Genomic DNA, 14,827 nt, shown 5'->3' on the forward strand with positions numbered 1-14,827 from the left:
CCCAGTGACTTCTTCAGTCTCAGCTGACTCCAGGTTTCCCCAATCTTATAAACAGTATATTTGCATGACTGACTGAAACCAGCCCGCTGAGGGAACAATGGGCTGGGAGGTCAGTTCCTTAATCTTAATTATGCAAATTCTCATGACCATTGATCAACAACCACTGACCAAAACCCACTGATCAAAGACCGCTGATCAATGGCCATGAGTACCATTCACAGAGGGTTGGGGAATGGCGGCAAACACAGCATTGTAAGATGGCGAAAGATGTACCCTTAGGCCCCCTCCTTGACTAAGAGATGGTCTTTCCCTTTTCACGTAAATGGCCTCCTTGACTCCGCGCTCAAACCAGCGTTCCTCCCTGTCCAGGATGTGTCTGTCATCTAAACTTCATTAATGATGGCAGGAAGGATGAAGAGAAGTCTTCCTCCTCTTAGTGTGTTTCTGTGCTACTTTTACTGTGTTGGTCGTGCTCAGTCATCTGTATTCCCTGAATGCAGTAAAAAGTCTTGTTCTGTACTCTAAGTACGTTAAAGCTGCTGTGCTGGGTGACTAATGTGAGGTGGAGGGCAGAAGTTGGAGGTCTGGATCAGATCAACATGAGAGAAAAGCAGGAACAAATTAGTCTGAGTCATTCCTTTGATTCCATTCAGGAAATTTATTGATCATTAGTGTCGACATTAAACATTAAGTACTGATTCATCCACTGAGGCTCAAACTGCACACATACATGAAAACATGATATTTATCTTATAAAAACATTATGTTTTTTTTTTTTATTCAAAGATGTCTAAAAGCCTTTCCAGGTGAGTTTGATCCAGGAGGGTCTGAAGCCAGTGTCAGACAGAGACTGTGCAGAGACTGTAGAAGGACAGAGCAGCAGCAGAGCAGTCCAGATACACTGGCGATCCTCTATTAGATCCAGAGGGACACACAGGAATGATGCTGGACTCTAAATTGTGTCTGACAGTGGAGCTGTTCTCAGAGCAGTTCACTCTACAGCACTGACAGTCATCTGCACTTCTTCTCATGCATCTGTCAGTCACTGCTGGATGAAGCTCTCCTCTCCACTCCACCTCACAGTAACATGGCCCAGTCAGAGCATCTCTACACACAAGCTGCTCCTGCTTCAACCTCTCTGGATCATCAGGACACAGCTCCTCCTCTCTCAGCACACACATCGTCCTGTCTACCCTCATCACATCCACCTGCAGAGAGAAGAAGGAAGAGCAGAGGAGATAAATGAGTGTTTCCAGAGACTCTTCATCAGCTGTCAGTCAGTGATGCAGCACATCCAGTATAAAGAGCAGCAGGGCCTTCAGTGCTGAGACTGTACTAGTACTCGTTGTTTCACTTTTTCTAATCTGTACTTTGGATTTTTATTGAAGTTGATGAAAATGTTTTTCACTCCTAGTTTATTTTGGAGTTTCATTAATTAGAATAACCTTGGTGTGTCCACTCTGAGCTCTGTAGGAACCCCAACAACAACAACCCAACAGTCCAGATGGAATGGTTCCAGCTGTTAACTGGAGGAATTCCATCCAAACATCTGGTCTCACTAAATTCTTCCTCACCTACAGACTGTGTTGTCTGCGAAGGTTCTCAGTCATTCAGGTCATCATAGTCTAAAGAGCTTGGAAAGAAAAGCGTCTGGACTTCTTTAAGTTGCTTGAAGATGTTTCACCTCTCATCTGAGAAGCTTTTTCAGTTCTAGGGTCAAATGGTGGAGAGTCCCAGATTTAAGCCCTATGCGAGTGTCCCCAAAGGGGACATGGACTCCATATTCATCCTCTTCCTAATCACACGAGACAAGGTGTGAAAACAGGTTTTAGGTGAACTAATTGTGCATCCTAGCCCCACCCCATCATGTGATTTATTGATGTCAAAAGGCCCAGGATGTGAGTGGGTGTTAAGGAGTCTAGGAAGGGATCTCAAAACTGGATTACAGATGGCAGACAGTTGGTGTCGTAAACCACCACCTCTGTTCAAAGATCGTTCACAGCGGACATAGATGGTTTCTTTCACTCCTCTTTAAAACCATCTGTCTTCTCTGTCCAAAATGTGAACATTGGCATCATCAAATGAGTGACCTTTGTCCTTTGTCAGTGGACTCATCTCTGTGCTTGTCCTGCTAGACCTCAGTGCTGCATTCGATACTGTTGACCATAATATCCTACTAGAGCGATTAGAACATGCTGTAGGTATTACAGGTACTGCACTGCAGTGGTTTGTATCATATCTATCTAATAGACTCCAATTTGTACATGTAAATGGAGAGTCCTCTTCAGACACTAAGGTCAATTATGGTGTTCCACAGGGTTCAGTGCTAGGACCAATTCTATTTACATTATACATGCTTCCCTTAGGCAGCATCATTAGAAGACATAGCATAAATTTTCACTGCTATGCAGATGACACGCAGCTCTATCTATCCATGAAGCCAGGTATCACAGACCAATTAGTTAAACTGCAGGAATGTCTTAAAGACATAAAGACCTGGATGGCCGCTAACTTTCTGCTTCTTAATTCAGATAAAACTGAGGTTATTGTACTCGGCCCTGAAAATCTTAGAAATATGGTATCTAAGCAGATTCTTACTCTGGATGGCATTACCTTGGCCTCCAGTAACACTGTGAGAAACCTTGGAGTCATTTTTGACCAGGACATGTCCTTCAACGCACATATTAAACAAATATGTAAGACTGCTTTCTTCCATTTGCGCAACATCTCTAAAATTAGAAATATCCTGTCTCAGAGTGATGCTGAAAAACTAGTTCATGCATTTATTACTTCCAGGCTGGACTACTGTAATTCTTTATTATCAGGATGTCCTAAAAACTCGCTGAAAAGCCTTCAGCTAATCCAAAATGCTGCAGCAAGAGTACTGACAGGGACTAGAAAGAGAGAGCAGATTTCTCCTGTTTTGGCTTCCCTTCATTGGCTTCCTGTTAAATCCAGAATTGAATTCAAAATCCTGCTCCTCACATACAAGGTCTTAAATAATCAGGCCCCATCTTATCTTAATGACCTTGTAGTACCATATCACCCTATTAGAGCACTTCGCTCTTGCACTGCAGGCCTACTTGTTGTTCCTAGAGTATTTGAAAGTAGAATGGGAGGCAGAGCCTTCAGTTTTCAGGCCCCTCTTCTGTGGAACCAGCTTCCAGTTTGGATTCGGGAGACAGACACTATCTCTACTTTCAAGATTAGGCTTAAAACTTTCCTTTTTGCTAAAGTATATAGTTAGGGCTGGACCAGGTGACCCTGAATCCTCCCTTAGTTATGCTGCAATAGACGTAGGCTGCCGGGGATTCCCATGATGCATTGAGTTTTTCCCTTCCAGTCACCTTTCTCACTCACTATGTGTTAATAGACCTCTCTGCATCGAATCATATCTGTTATTAATCTCTGTCTCTCTTCCACAGCATGTCTTTCATCCTGTTTTCCTTCTTTCACCCCAACCGGTCGCAGCAGATGGCCGCCCCTCCCTGAGCCTGGTTCTGCCGGAGGTTTCTTCCTGTTAAAAGGGAGTTTTTCCTTCCCACTGTCGCCAAAGTGCTTGCTCATAGGGGGTCATATGATTGTTGGGTTTTTCTCTGTATTTATTATTGTGCTATCTACTGTACAATATAAAGCGCCTTGAGGCGACTTTTGTTGTGATTTGGCACTATATAAATAAAATTGAATTGAATTGAATTGTCCTTTTAATGCAGACTGCTTGAAACTTGGAAATAATTGCAGTCATTGGTCTGCACGCTGCTTTGTTGAGAGAGCTGATTGGCTGCTGACCGTGTTTGATGAGAGCATGTGAGCTGTTACTATGGTAACCATATAGGTCGCAAAAAGGTAGAAACAGGAAGTGTTTGTGTCCAATCCTGAAGCCTGTTACCATACTCTTCTAACAGCTTCACTGAGAAGCTGCAGCTTTACAGGAAAAACTGGATCTTTGTTTCATATTGATTGTGTTTAGTACAACACTGCTGACAGCACCACCCACTCACTCCAACACTGTACTGACCTCAGAGTCTCCAGTCTGTAGTCTGGACTCTCCTCAAGATCACACAGCTGCTTCACATCTGGATTCTGCATGTTATTTCCAGCCAGGTCCATCATTATCAGATGGGAGGGATTGGACTTCAGAGCTGCTGCCAGATAATCACAGCTGATCTTTGACAAACCACAGCTCAACAATCTGTATAAAGAATGAAAGATGTAGGTTTATTAGACAAAGTGTGTGCTTGAAATCATTCAGTGTTTCATAATCAGGCCTCATAGGCCTATCACTAGTTTAGAACCACTGGAGTAGTGGCCTGTAGTATATTGAACCTGTGCGGGAGAACATGTAATTGTCTAATTGTAGTATATGACTCTTCTGTATGACTGATTTTATGTTCTTTACTCTATTTTAGAGAATAATGGCATTGGAAGGACATGAGACCCCTCACATCCTGGTGTTCGTGGATGAAGCTTCAAGCTGGCCAAGGGCCAAAGACGTGGCCGTAATATTATTGGCCCCCGGGCCACAGTGGATGTCCCAGGTCAGCGAGGGGCAATATAACTATGTGTGCTGCCATTTCTGAAAATGGTGTGGCCACTCACATCCCCAGTCTTGGCCCATACAACACACACAAGCTCCTCATCTTCTTGGATCGCCTTTATACCGATTTTATCCCTGAAAATGAGAAAGGTCTCATAGGGCCTCACCTACCCATTTATGTAATTGTATGGGACAATGTCAATTTCCACCATAGCCCACTCATTAGGGGCTTGTTTTCAACGCATCCAAGGATGGTCATTGGGTTCCTACCACCTTACTCTCTTTTCCTCAATCCGATAGAGGAGTTTTTCTCTGCCTGGAGGTGGAGAGTGTATGAGCATCATGCTCAGGATCAGCCGTCCCTGCTCCATGCTATGGACGCAGCGTGTGACGACATTACAGGAGATCAATGCAGGGGATGGTTGCGGCATGCACGCCGTTTCTTCCCTCGTTGCATCGCAAGAGAAAGTATCCGCTGTGATGTGGACGAGAATCTGTGGCCAGACGGACAACAGCGTGTAAATAGGAGGTGAGGAGGGTGAAGACAGTGGACAAGAGCGGGAGAATGAGTACAGCGATCACTGAATAAGTCCTTGTTTTTTGATTTCGTGTTCATACAATTTCCTACTGTAATGTACATTTTCTTTTTACATATGTATGAAACTTTCTTTGCGTGTGAATATAAAATGGTTATAATTTCCTTGGTAGTGTGAGTGCAGTCTGTGATGTCAAACCTTGGAGGCTACTCTTTTCTATTGTATATTGTTGGTCCTCCATAGTGACAAAACATCTAAACATTTTGTATGGCAGTACTCACACAATGCCAAAGGGACGATGCATTTTGGGGGCACTGACTATTCAGAGTACCAAGAAATGTAGTTTAGACACATGAGTGAACTGTTTTAGGAGAGATATGAGCTTTTGCAGGTGGACCATGTTGTTGTGATCAACCATCCAGGTTTATTTTGACAAAAGCACCAAGAATGATGAGAATGTCCGATCTGTGTCGAGAAATGAGCCAAAGCTATTGAGAAGGATCTTTGCCAAGTTGGAGACACTGACTGTTTAGATGGGAAAGGGATTTAAATTGAAGCCTAAGTGAACAGTTTCGGAAGAGATATGAGCTTTTGCAGGTGAGCTATAGTGTTGTGCTGAATTGTAAGAGTGTTTTGCCAAATGATCTTAGAGTTTTGAGAATGTAATCTCTGTTTCAAGAAATGAGCCAAACCAATGGAGAAAAACTGTAAACAAATATGTAAGACTGCTTTCTTCCATTTGCTAATATCTCTAAAATTGGAAATATCCTGTCTCAGAGTGATACTGAAAAACTAGTTCATGCATTTATTACTTCCAGACAGGACTACTGTAATTCATTATTATCAGGAAGTTCTAAACACTCCCTGAAAAGCCTTCGATTAATCCAAAATGCTGCAGCAAGACTCCTGACAGGGACTAGAAAGAGAGAGCATATTTCTCCTGTTTTGGCTTCCCTTCATTGGCTTCCTGTTAAATCCAGAATTAAATTCAAATTAATGCTCCTCACATACAAGGTCTTAAATAATCAGGCCCCATCTTATCTTAATGACCTTGTAGTACCATATCACCCTATTAGAGCACTTCGCTCTCACACTGCAGGCCTACTTGTTGTTCCTAGAGTATTTAAAAGTAGAATGAGAGGGAGAGCCTTCAGTTTTCAGGCCCCTCTTCTGTGGAACCAGATTCCAGTTTGGATTTGGGAGACAGACACTATCTGTACTTTTAAGGTTAGGCTTAAAACTTTCCTTTTTGCTAAATCATATAGTTAGGGCTGAACCAGGTGACCCTGAATCCTCCCTTAGTTATGCTGCAATAGGCATAGGCTGCCGGTGGATTCCTATGATGCGTTGATGATGTGTTAATAGACCTCTCTGCATTAAATCATATCTGTTATTAATCTCTGTCTCTCTTCCACAGCATGTCTTTATGTTTATCCTGTTTTCCTTTTCTCACTCCAACCGGTCACAACAGATGGTCGCCCCTCCCTGAGCTTGGTTCTGCCGGAGGCTTCTTCCTGTTAAAAGGGAGTTTTTCCTTCCCACTGTCGCCAAGTGCTTGCTCATAGGGGGTCATATGATTGTTGGGTTTTTCTCTGTATCTATTATAATAGGATATACTGTGCAATATAAAGCGCCTTGAGGCGACTGCTGTTGTGATTTGGCGCTATATAAATAAAATTGAATTGAATTGAAAGTTCATCTCAGCACAAATAAAACATGGTGACTGACCCCAGAGTTTCAAGTCCACATCCTGGACTCTCCAGAAAACCACACAGCTGCTTCACTCCTGAATCCTCCATCTTGTTGTTCTCACTCAGGTCCAGCTCTCTTAGATGTGTGGGGTTGGACTTCAGTGCTGCTGCCAGATAATCACAGCTCGTCTCTGACAAACCACAGCTCCACAATCTGTATACAGAATGAAAGATGTAAGTTTATTAGATAAAGTGTGTGCTCTTATTGTGTTTAGCTTCTGTCCGATGTTTCTCACTACAAAACATGGAATATGCAAAGGAATAGAGACGCGCATCAGTCTTTATGGACCTGTTTCCATACCTGCCACCACCATCCTACATGTTTGTACATAAGCTTATGAAATCCTGTCTGCTGTTAAAGTCTTTATTTATTACTCTACACCTGCTTCACTGTGACTGTGTTGGCGGAGGTGCCTGAGCCCACTTGACCTGCTAAAGAGAGTCAGCTGTGGATTATTCATTGTTGTGTCTGATACTTAGACCTGTGAAGAAGAACACTACACAGTTAATCAGGCTCCCCTCTCTCTGAATTAGCAAAGGTTAACGGGCCGTGTCATTGACTATCACTGTTTGAAATATGAACACTGTTCTGCTACAGTCAATGGACTAAACCAGAGAAGAAGAAAACAGACTTTACCATGAAGATCCTCCTCCAATATATACTTCTGCCAGTATAATATCAGCCTTATGTCTGCAGTTTAGTATCAGCACAACTTTCACATCATATTCATCTCAGCACAACTAAAACATGGTGACTGACCTCAGAGTTTCAAGTCCACATGCTGGACTCTCCAGAATACCACACAGCTGCTTCACTCCTGAATCCTGCAGCTTGTCATTCTCACTCAGGTTCAGCTCTCTTAGATAGGAGGGGTTGGACTTGAGCGCTGCTGCCAGATAATCACAGCTGATCTCTGACAAACCACAGTTCCACAATCTGTATAAAGAATGAAATATGTAGGTTTATTAGACAAAGTGTGTGCTTAAAATCATTCAGTGTTTCATAATCTGTTCAGAGCTGAAGAAGGTACAGAATGTAGAAGTTTAGTGAGCAGTCTTTCGAAGCCTTCACTGTCTGATAGTGATGTTTAAATGTTGGCTCAGAGCAGGAGTTTTATCATTAGTTTGCTTTTCTTATTATTATGTTTAGCTTCTGCTTCACAGATATTCTCTGAGATATTCTCTCAAATGTTTCCTGCTGTTGGACAAACTTTCAGAGTTTCTTCGTACAGGAGATCTCCTGTGGAGCCCATCTGTGCACTCACAGAACTACCAAACTCATCTTATACTAAGCACACACTTTGTAGGAATGATCAGTACTTTGACTGTTTCTCAAGTTAGTCATTTAGTATTTCTCCAGTCTAAGTCACAGAGCGTCACATGACGTCACAGAAACTCATTGGTCAGCTACAGTCATGGTGGTGGAGCAGCATTGATGATGCTGTTGAACAACAAGACCACGGGGATATCAGACTGTTAGTGGGTTTAGTCATGCTTGCTGCACTGTTTGTCGTTATTGAAGTGACCTGCTGAGAGCTCACACTGTTCTCTGTAGAAATGATGTCAGTCTGACTCATCACGTTTGGAGGCATGTTTGATGTTTGTACTTCTTGAAACTCTCACTACAAAACATGGAATATCCAAAGGAATAGAGACGCGCCTCAGTCTTTATGGACCTGTTTCTGTACCTGCCACCATCATTCTACACATTTGTACATCAGCTTATGAAATCCTGTCTGCTGTTAAAGTGTTTATTTATTACTCTTCACTTGCTTCTCTGTCACTGTGTGGGCGGAGGTGCCTGAGACCCACCCACACAGACACAGCTCATCTCTGGAGCTAAAGTTCTGTTTCATCTTCGCCTCTTTTCTTTATCCTTCATCTCTCTTTTCTATTCTTCTGTGGTCTGCAGCCACAGAGCCTCTTACAGACGCTAGCAGACCAATACCTGAGCAGCTAGGATTACCCAGCATGCCGAGCAGCAGTCTTAGTTTTAAATGTGGAATAATTCTTGCTCCATACCTTTACTGTTTCACAGATTGCTGTGTGCCGTGACCTTTGACCAGCTAAAGAGAGTCAGCTGTTGAGTATTCATTGTTGTGTCTGATACTTAGAACTTTGAAGAAGAACATTACACAGTTAATCAGGGTCCCCTCTCTGAATTAGGAAAGGTCAGCTAGACGGTTGGCACCCTGTGGAGGGCCACGGGCCATATGTTGAGTATCACTGTTTGAAATGTGAACAGTGTTCTTCTACGGTCAGTGGACTAAACCAGAAAAGAAGAAAACAGACTTTACCGTGAAGATCCTCAGTGTGGATCAGTATAATATCAGCCTTATATCTGCAGTTTACTGTCAGCACAACTTTCACATCATATTCATCTCAGCACAAATAAAACATGGTTACTGACTTTAGAGTTTTAAGTCCACATGCTGGGCCCTCCAGAAAACCACACAGCTGCTTCATTCCTGAATCCTGCATGTTGTTGTCACTCAGGTCCAGTTCTCTCAGATGGGAGGGGTTGGACTTCAGCGCAGCTGCCAGATATTCACAGCTCTTCTCTGACAAAACACAGGTCCTCAATCTGTATAAAGAATGAAAGATGGCGGTTTGTTAGACAAAGTGTGAGCTTGAAATCATTCATTTCATAATTTCATAATCTGTTCAGAGCTGGAGAAATTTCACAATGTAGAAGTTTAGAAAATGGAAACTCCAAACAGCAGAGGCCAACAGGAAGAGGCTTGAAACAAACATAACAAATGAAAAAGAAATTTCACACTAAAGTTGTACATTTGTACAGTCCAAAAAATGGAACAAGAAATATCAGAGTCCAAAAATATTACCAATTCAGGAGGCCGTCAGTGGGACTGTGGTGAAGGCTCTACACTAAAGCTACACCTAAAGCTGAAGTATTCCCATTATTACGTTTAGCCTCTGCTTCACAGATATTCTCTGAGATATTCTCTGAATATTTCCGCTGTTGGACAAACTATCAGAGTTTCTTGATATAGGAGATGTCCTGTGGAGTTAATCTGTGCACACACAGAGCTACCAAACTCATCTCATGCTGAGCACACACACTTTGTAGGAATAATTTAGCATTTCTCCAGTCTGAGTCACAGAGCGTCACTTGAAATCACAGAAGGTCATTGGTTAGCTGCAGTCATGGTGGTGGAGCAGTATTAATAATGATGCTGTAGACCAATAGGAACAGGGAATATCAGACTGTTAGTGGGTTTAGTCATTCCTGCTGCACGGTTTTGTTCTTCTTATTGACGTGACCTGCTGAGAACTCACACTGTTCTCTATAGAAATGATTTCAGTCTGACTCATTACATGTTTGGAGGCATGTTCGATGTTTGCTCTTCTGGAAACTCTCACTATAAAACATGGAATATGTAAAGGAATGGAGCCACGCTTCAGTTGTTATGAACTTGGTTGCAGTCAGCAAAACTTTCACATCATATTCATCTCAGCACAACTAAAATATGGTGACTGACCTCAGAGTTTCAAGTCCACATCCTGGACACTCCAGAAAACCACACAGCTGCTTCACTCCTGAATCCTGCAGCTTGTCATTATCACTCAGGTCCAGCTCTCTCAGATGGGAGGGGTTGGACTTCAGTGCTGCTGCCAGATAATCACAGCTGATCTCTGACAAACCACAGCTGTCCAATCTGTATAAAGAATGAAAAATGTAAGTTTATTAGACAAAGTGTGTGCTTGAAATAATTTGTAGCATATGTATATATATCTATATCTATATCTATATATATATATATATATATATATATATATATAGATATGTACATATAAAAAAAAAAAAAAACACCCATCTCACCCCTGCGGGCGGTTTATCCTTCAAGCTCGGGTCCTCTACCAGAGGCCTGGGAGCTTGAGGGTCCTGCACAGTATCTTAGCTGTTCCCAGGACTGCGCTCTTCTGGACAGAGATCTCCGATGTTGTTCCCGGGATCTGCTGGAGCCACTCGCCTAGCTTGGGAGTCACCGCACCTAGTGCTCCGATTACCACGGGGACCACTGTTACCTTCACCCTCCACATCCTATCGAGCTCTTCTCTGAGCCCTTGGTATTTCTCTAGCTTCTCGTGTTCCTTCTTCCTGATATTGCTGTCATTCGGAACCGCTACATTGATCACTACGGCCGTCTTCTTCTGTTTGTCTAGCACCACTATGTCCGGTTGGTTAGCCACCACCATTTTTGTCCGTCTGTATCTGGAAGTCCCGCAGGATCTTAGCTCGGTCATTCTCCATCACCCTTGGGGGCGTCTCCCATTTTGACCTCGGGACTTCCAGGTTATACTCGGCACAGATGTTCCTGTACACTATGCCGGCCACTTGGTTATGGCGTTCCATGTATGCCTTGCCTGCTAGCATCTTGCACCCTGCTGTTATGTGCTGGATTGTCTCTGGGGCATCTTTACACAGCCTGCACCTGAGGTCTTGCCTAGTGTGACAGACCCCAGCCTCTATGGATCTTGTACTCAGAGCTTGTTCTTGTGCTGCCATGATTAGTGCCTCTGTGCTGTCTTTCAGTCCAGCTTTGTCCAGCCACTGGTAGGATTTCTGGATATCAGCCACCTCCTCTATCTGCCGGTGGTACATACCGTGCAGGGGCCTGTCCTTCCATGATGGTTCCTCGCCTTCCTCCTCTTTCTTGGGTTTCTGCTACCTGAGGGATTCACTGAGCACGCTGTCAGTTGGGGCCATCTTCGTGATGTATTCGTGGATGTTTCTTGTCTCATACTGGACTGTGGTGCTGACACTTACCAGTCCCCGGCCCCCTTCCTTCCGCCTAGCGTACAGCCTCAGGGTGCTGGACTTGGGGTGAAACCCTCCATGCATGGTAAGGAGCTTTCTTGTCTTTATGTCAGTGGCTTCTATCTCCTTCTTTGGCCAGCCTATTACCCCAGCAGGGTACCTGATCACGGGCAGGGCGTAGGTGTTGATGGCCCGGATCTTGTTCTTACCGTTCAGCTGACTCCTCAGGACTTGCCTGACCCTCTGCAGGTACTTGGTGGTTGCAGCTTTCCTAGCGGCCTCTTCATGGTTTCTATTCGCCTGCGGGATCCCCAGGTACTTGTAACTGTCCTCTATGTCTGCAATGTTGCCTTCTGGTAGTTCAATCCCCTTAGTTCTGACTACCTTCCCCCTCTTTGTTACCATCCGACTACACTTCTCCAGTCCGAACGACATTCCAATGTCATTGCTGTATATCCTGGTAGTGTGGATCAGTGAATCGATGTCTCGTTCACTCTTGGCATACAGCTTGATGTCATCCATGTACAGGAGGTGGCTGACAACTGCTCCGTTTCGTAGTCGGTATCCGTAGCCAGTCTTGTTAATGATCTCACTGAGGGGGTTCAGGCCTATGCAGAACAGCAGTGGGGACAGAGCATCTCCTTGGTAGATCCCGCACTTGATGGTGACTTGTGCTATGGGCTTGGAGTTGGCCTCTAGTGTTGTACGCCACATCCCCATTGAGTTCCTGATGAAGGCTCTTAGGGTCCTGTTGATCTTGTACAATTCTAGGCATTCCAGTATTCAGCTGTGGGGCATTGAGTCATAGGCCTTCTTGTAATACAATCCAGGCTGTGCACAGGTTGGTCAGTCTGGTCTTGCAGTCTCGGTTGACTGTTCTGTCTACCAGTAGCTGGTGTTTTGCGCCTCTGGTATTCTTGCCAATTCCTTTCTGTGCCTCGCTCATGTATTGACCCATGTGCCTGTTCATCTTAGACGATATGATGCCTGACAGGAGCTTCCATGTAGTACTGAGGCAGGTAATTGGTCGGTAGTTGGATGGGACCGGTCCCTTCTTGGGGTCCTTGGGGATCAGGACCGTCCGACCTTCAGTTAGCCATTCCGGGTGACTCTCGTTAACTAGCAGCTGGTTCATTTGTGCTGCCAGACACTCGTGGAGTGCAGTCAGCTTCTTCAGCCAGTAGGCGTGAACCATGTCGGGCCCTGGTGCTGTCCAACTCTTCATACTGGAGACCCTTTCTTGGATGTATATATATATATATACCCTCACTATCACCCTCCCTCCCCCAAATCCAACACCTCCTCCCATGCTTACCTCTCATCTGATGTGGACAGCGGATAAGTTGGAGGTGCGATCGAAGATTGCAGCGGTCCCAGATCCAGCTGTACACACTGGAATATTCTCCCATGTTGCTTGTCTGTGTTTTATTGTGTTATGGTACGATGATATCTGTACATTCCTGGATAATCCTTTTGTGTTACACATTTCACAGTTTTTTCCTTTGCTATTTAGCCTGACGTGTCTCCCCAATGTGATGTTTGTGTATTGCATGTACGGTTGACAAGGTCTGTCATCTCGGTTGCGGGCAACTGCAACTGACAAATAAAGGCTATCTCATCATCATCATCTATCATCTTAATGTCACTGTTGACTCCATTCGGCAGAGCCAGGTCACTAAGACATGTGATCTGTCATGTCCAATTAGCTTTGGAGATACACATGACAGAGGCTTTCTGCAGCATGTGATCAAAGTAATCAGTGGTTTCCTTAATTACTGTGCTCCATTGAAAAGGGCTGCATGTGTGCGCAGACCATAGGTTGAGTATCACTGTTTGAAATATGAACATTCTTCTACAACAGACTTGACCATGAACATCTTCAGTGTGGATCAGTATAATATCAGCCTTATGTCTGTAGTTTAGCGTCAGCACAATTTTTACATCATATTCATCTCAGCACAACTAAAACATGGTGGCTGACCTCAGGGTTTTAAGTCCACATGCTGGACTCTCCAGAAAACCACACAGCTGCTTCACTCCTGAATCCTGCAGCTTGTCATTCTCACTCAGGTCCAGCTCTCTCAGATGGGAGGGGTTGGACTTGAGCGCTGCTGCCAGATAATCACAGCTGATCTCTGACAAACCACAGCTGTCCAATCTGTATAAAGAATGAAAGATGGAAGTTTATTAGACAAAGTGTGTGCTTGAAATCATTCAGAGTTTCATAATCTGTTCAGAGCTGAAGAAGGTTCAGAATGTAGAAGTTTAAAAAATGGAAACTCCAAACAGCTGAAGTCAACAGGAAGCAGCTTCAAAGAAACACAACAAGAGAAAAAACTCTGAATTTTTTACATTAAAGTCATACATTTATCATAAAAGCATGATGCTGTGTTTCCATATCTGGTGTCTGTGTTGCTTTGTGAGGATGGATCACTAATCTACTGCAGCTCCAGATAAACAAGCTGGACCTGAACCTGAGAGCTTCACTTGTGAGGTGAACGTGTGAGAAGTTTTGTGCAGACAAGTGTGGATTTAGAGTCTGGGACGAGCTCTCCACAGTCTTTGTGGAGATCTACATTCTGTATACTGCCTGTGAAAAGCTGGAGACATTTCTCCTCCAAATCGACTGAGCAGCTGCTCGTGGTGGTGTTAGCTTCATGCACAGCTGGTTATTGTACTGGGAATGTTCTGCAGACGAGTGCAAGCAGTCACAACAAAGCTCAGTGTGGACAATGCTGTGCATGCTCCAATGCTGACTGGTTGGAAAGTGGGCGGGAACAGGGAAAAGAGTGACAGCAGCGTTCAGCACAAACATGGAGGATAAAAGAAGAGCATGAGAAACTCAGATGGGCTCAGTGGACACTTTTCATTGTTTTAATGCTCACTTTCACTTCATCTTTACCAACAACAGCACAAGCAAAGCAGTCCACTGACTGCATGGCTGTGACAGCACCCCCTAGTAACCGTAATCCACTACAACATGTAGACGGCCGTCTGGAGCTCATTATCCTGTTTTTCACTCTCATTGGTTCTTTTGTGCTTGCTTTTAGAATAGTAGTCATTCTGATTGTTAAAAGAAGGCAATCAGCTATGATTACATGCAGCTCCGAAAGCAGTGATGGTAATAACTACTGAAGCACAGTAGTTTCACAGAATGCTGTGTGCTGTGACCTTTGACCTGTGAGGGCCACGTGTGGGCCACAGGCCATACGTTCAGTATCAC

At 44.0% G+C, this 14,827-nt stretch overlaps 1 protein-coding gene across 1 annotated transcript; it reads right to left on the reverse strand.

Moving 5' to 3' along the window:
• Window positions 1-638: 638 nt before the first annotated feature.
• On the reverse strand, window positions 639-14,813 carry LOC106096789 (ribonuclease inhibitor-like). The gene is made up of 8 exons (XM_025905245.1): window positions 14,776-14,813; window positions 13,586-13,738; window positions 10,325-10,501; window positions 9,235-9,408; window positions 7,585-7,761; window positions 6,802-6,978; window positions 4,019-4,192; window positions 639-1,208 (listed from the first exon to the last, which is right to left on the reverse strand). Exons 1-8 carry the CDS (start codon window positions 14,811-14,813, stop codon window positions 1,199-1,201), a joined length of 1,080 nt encoding a protein of 359 aa, XP_025761030.1. The 3' UTR covers window positions 639-1,198.
• Window positions 14,814-14,827: the final 14 nt, after the last annotated feature.

Source organism: Oreochromis niloticus, linkage group LG3 (assembly GCF_001858045.2).
Source record: "Oreochromis niloticus isolate F11D_XX linkage group LG3, O_niloticus_UMD_NMBU, whole genome shotgun sequence".
In the NCBI taxonomy this organism is placed as follows: Eukaryota; Metazoa; Chordata; class Actinopteri; order Cichliformes; family Cichlidae; genus Oreochromis; species Oreochromis niloticus.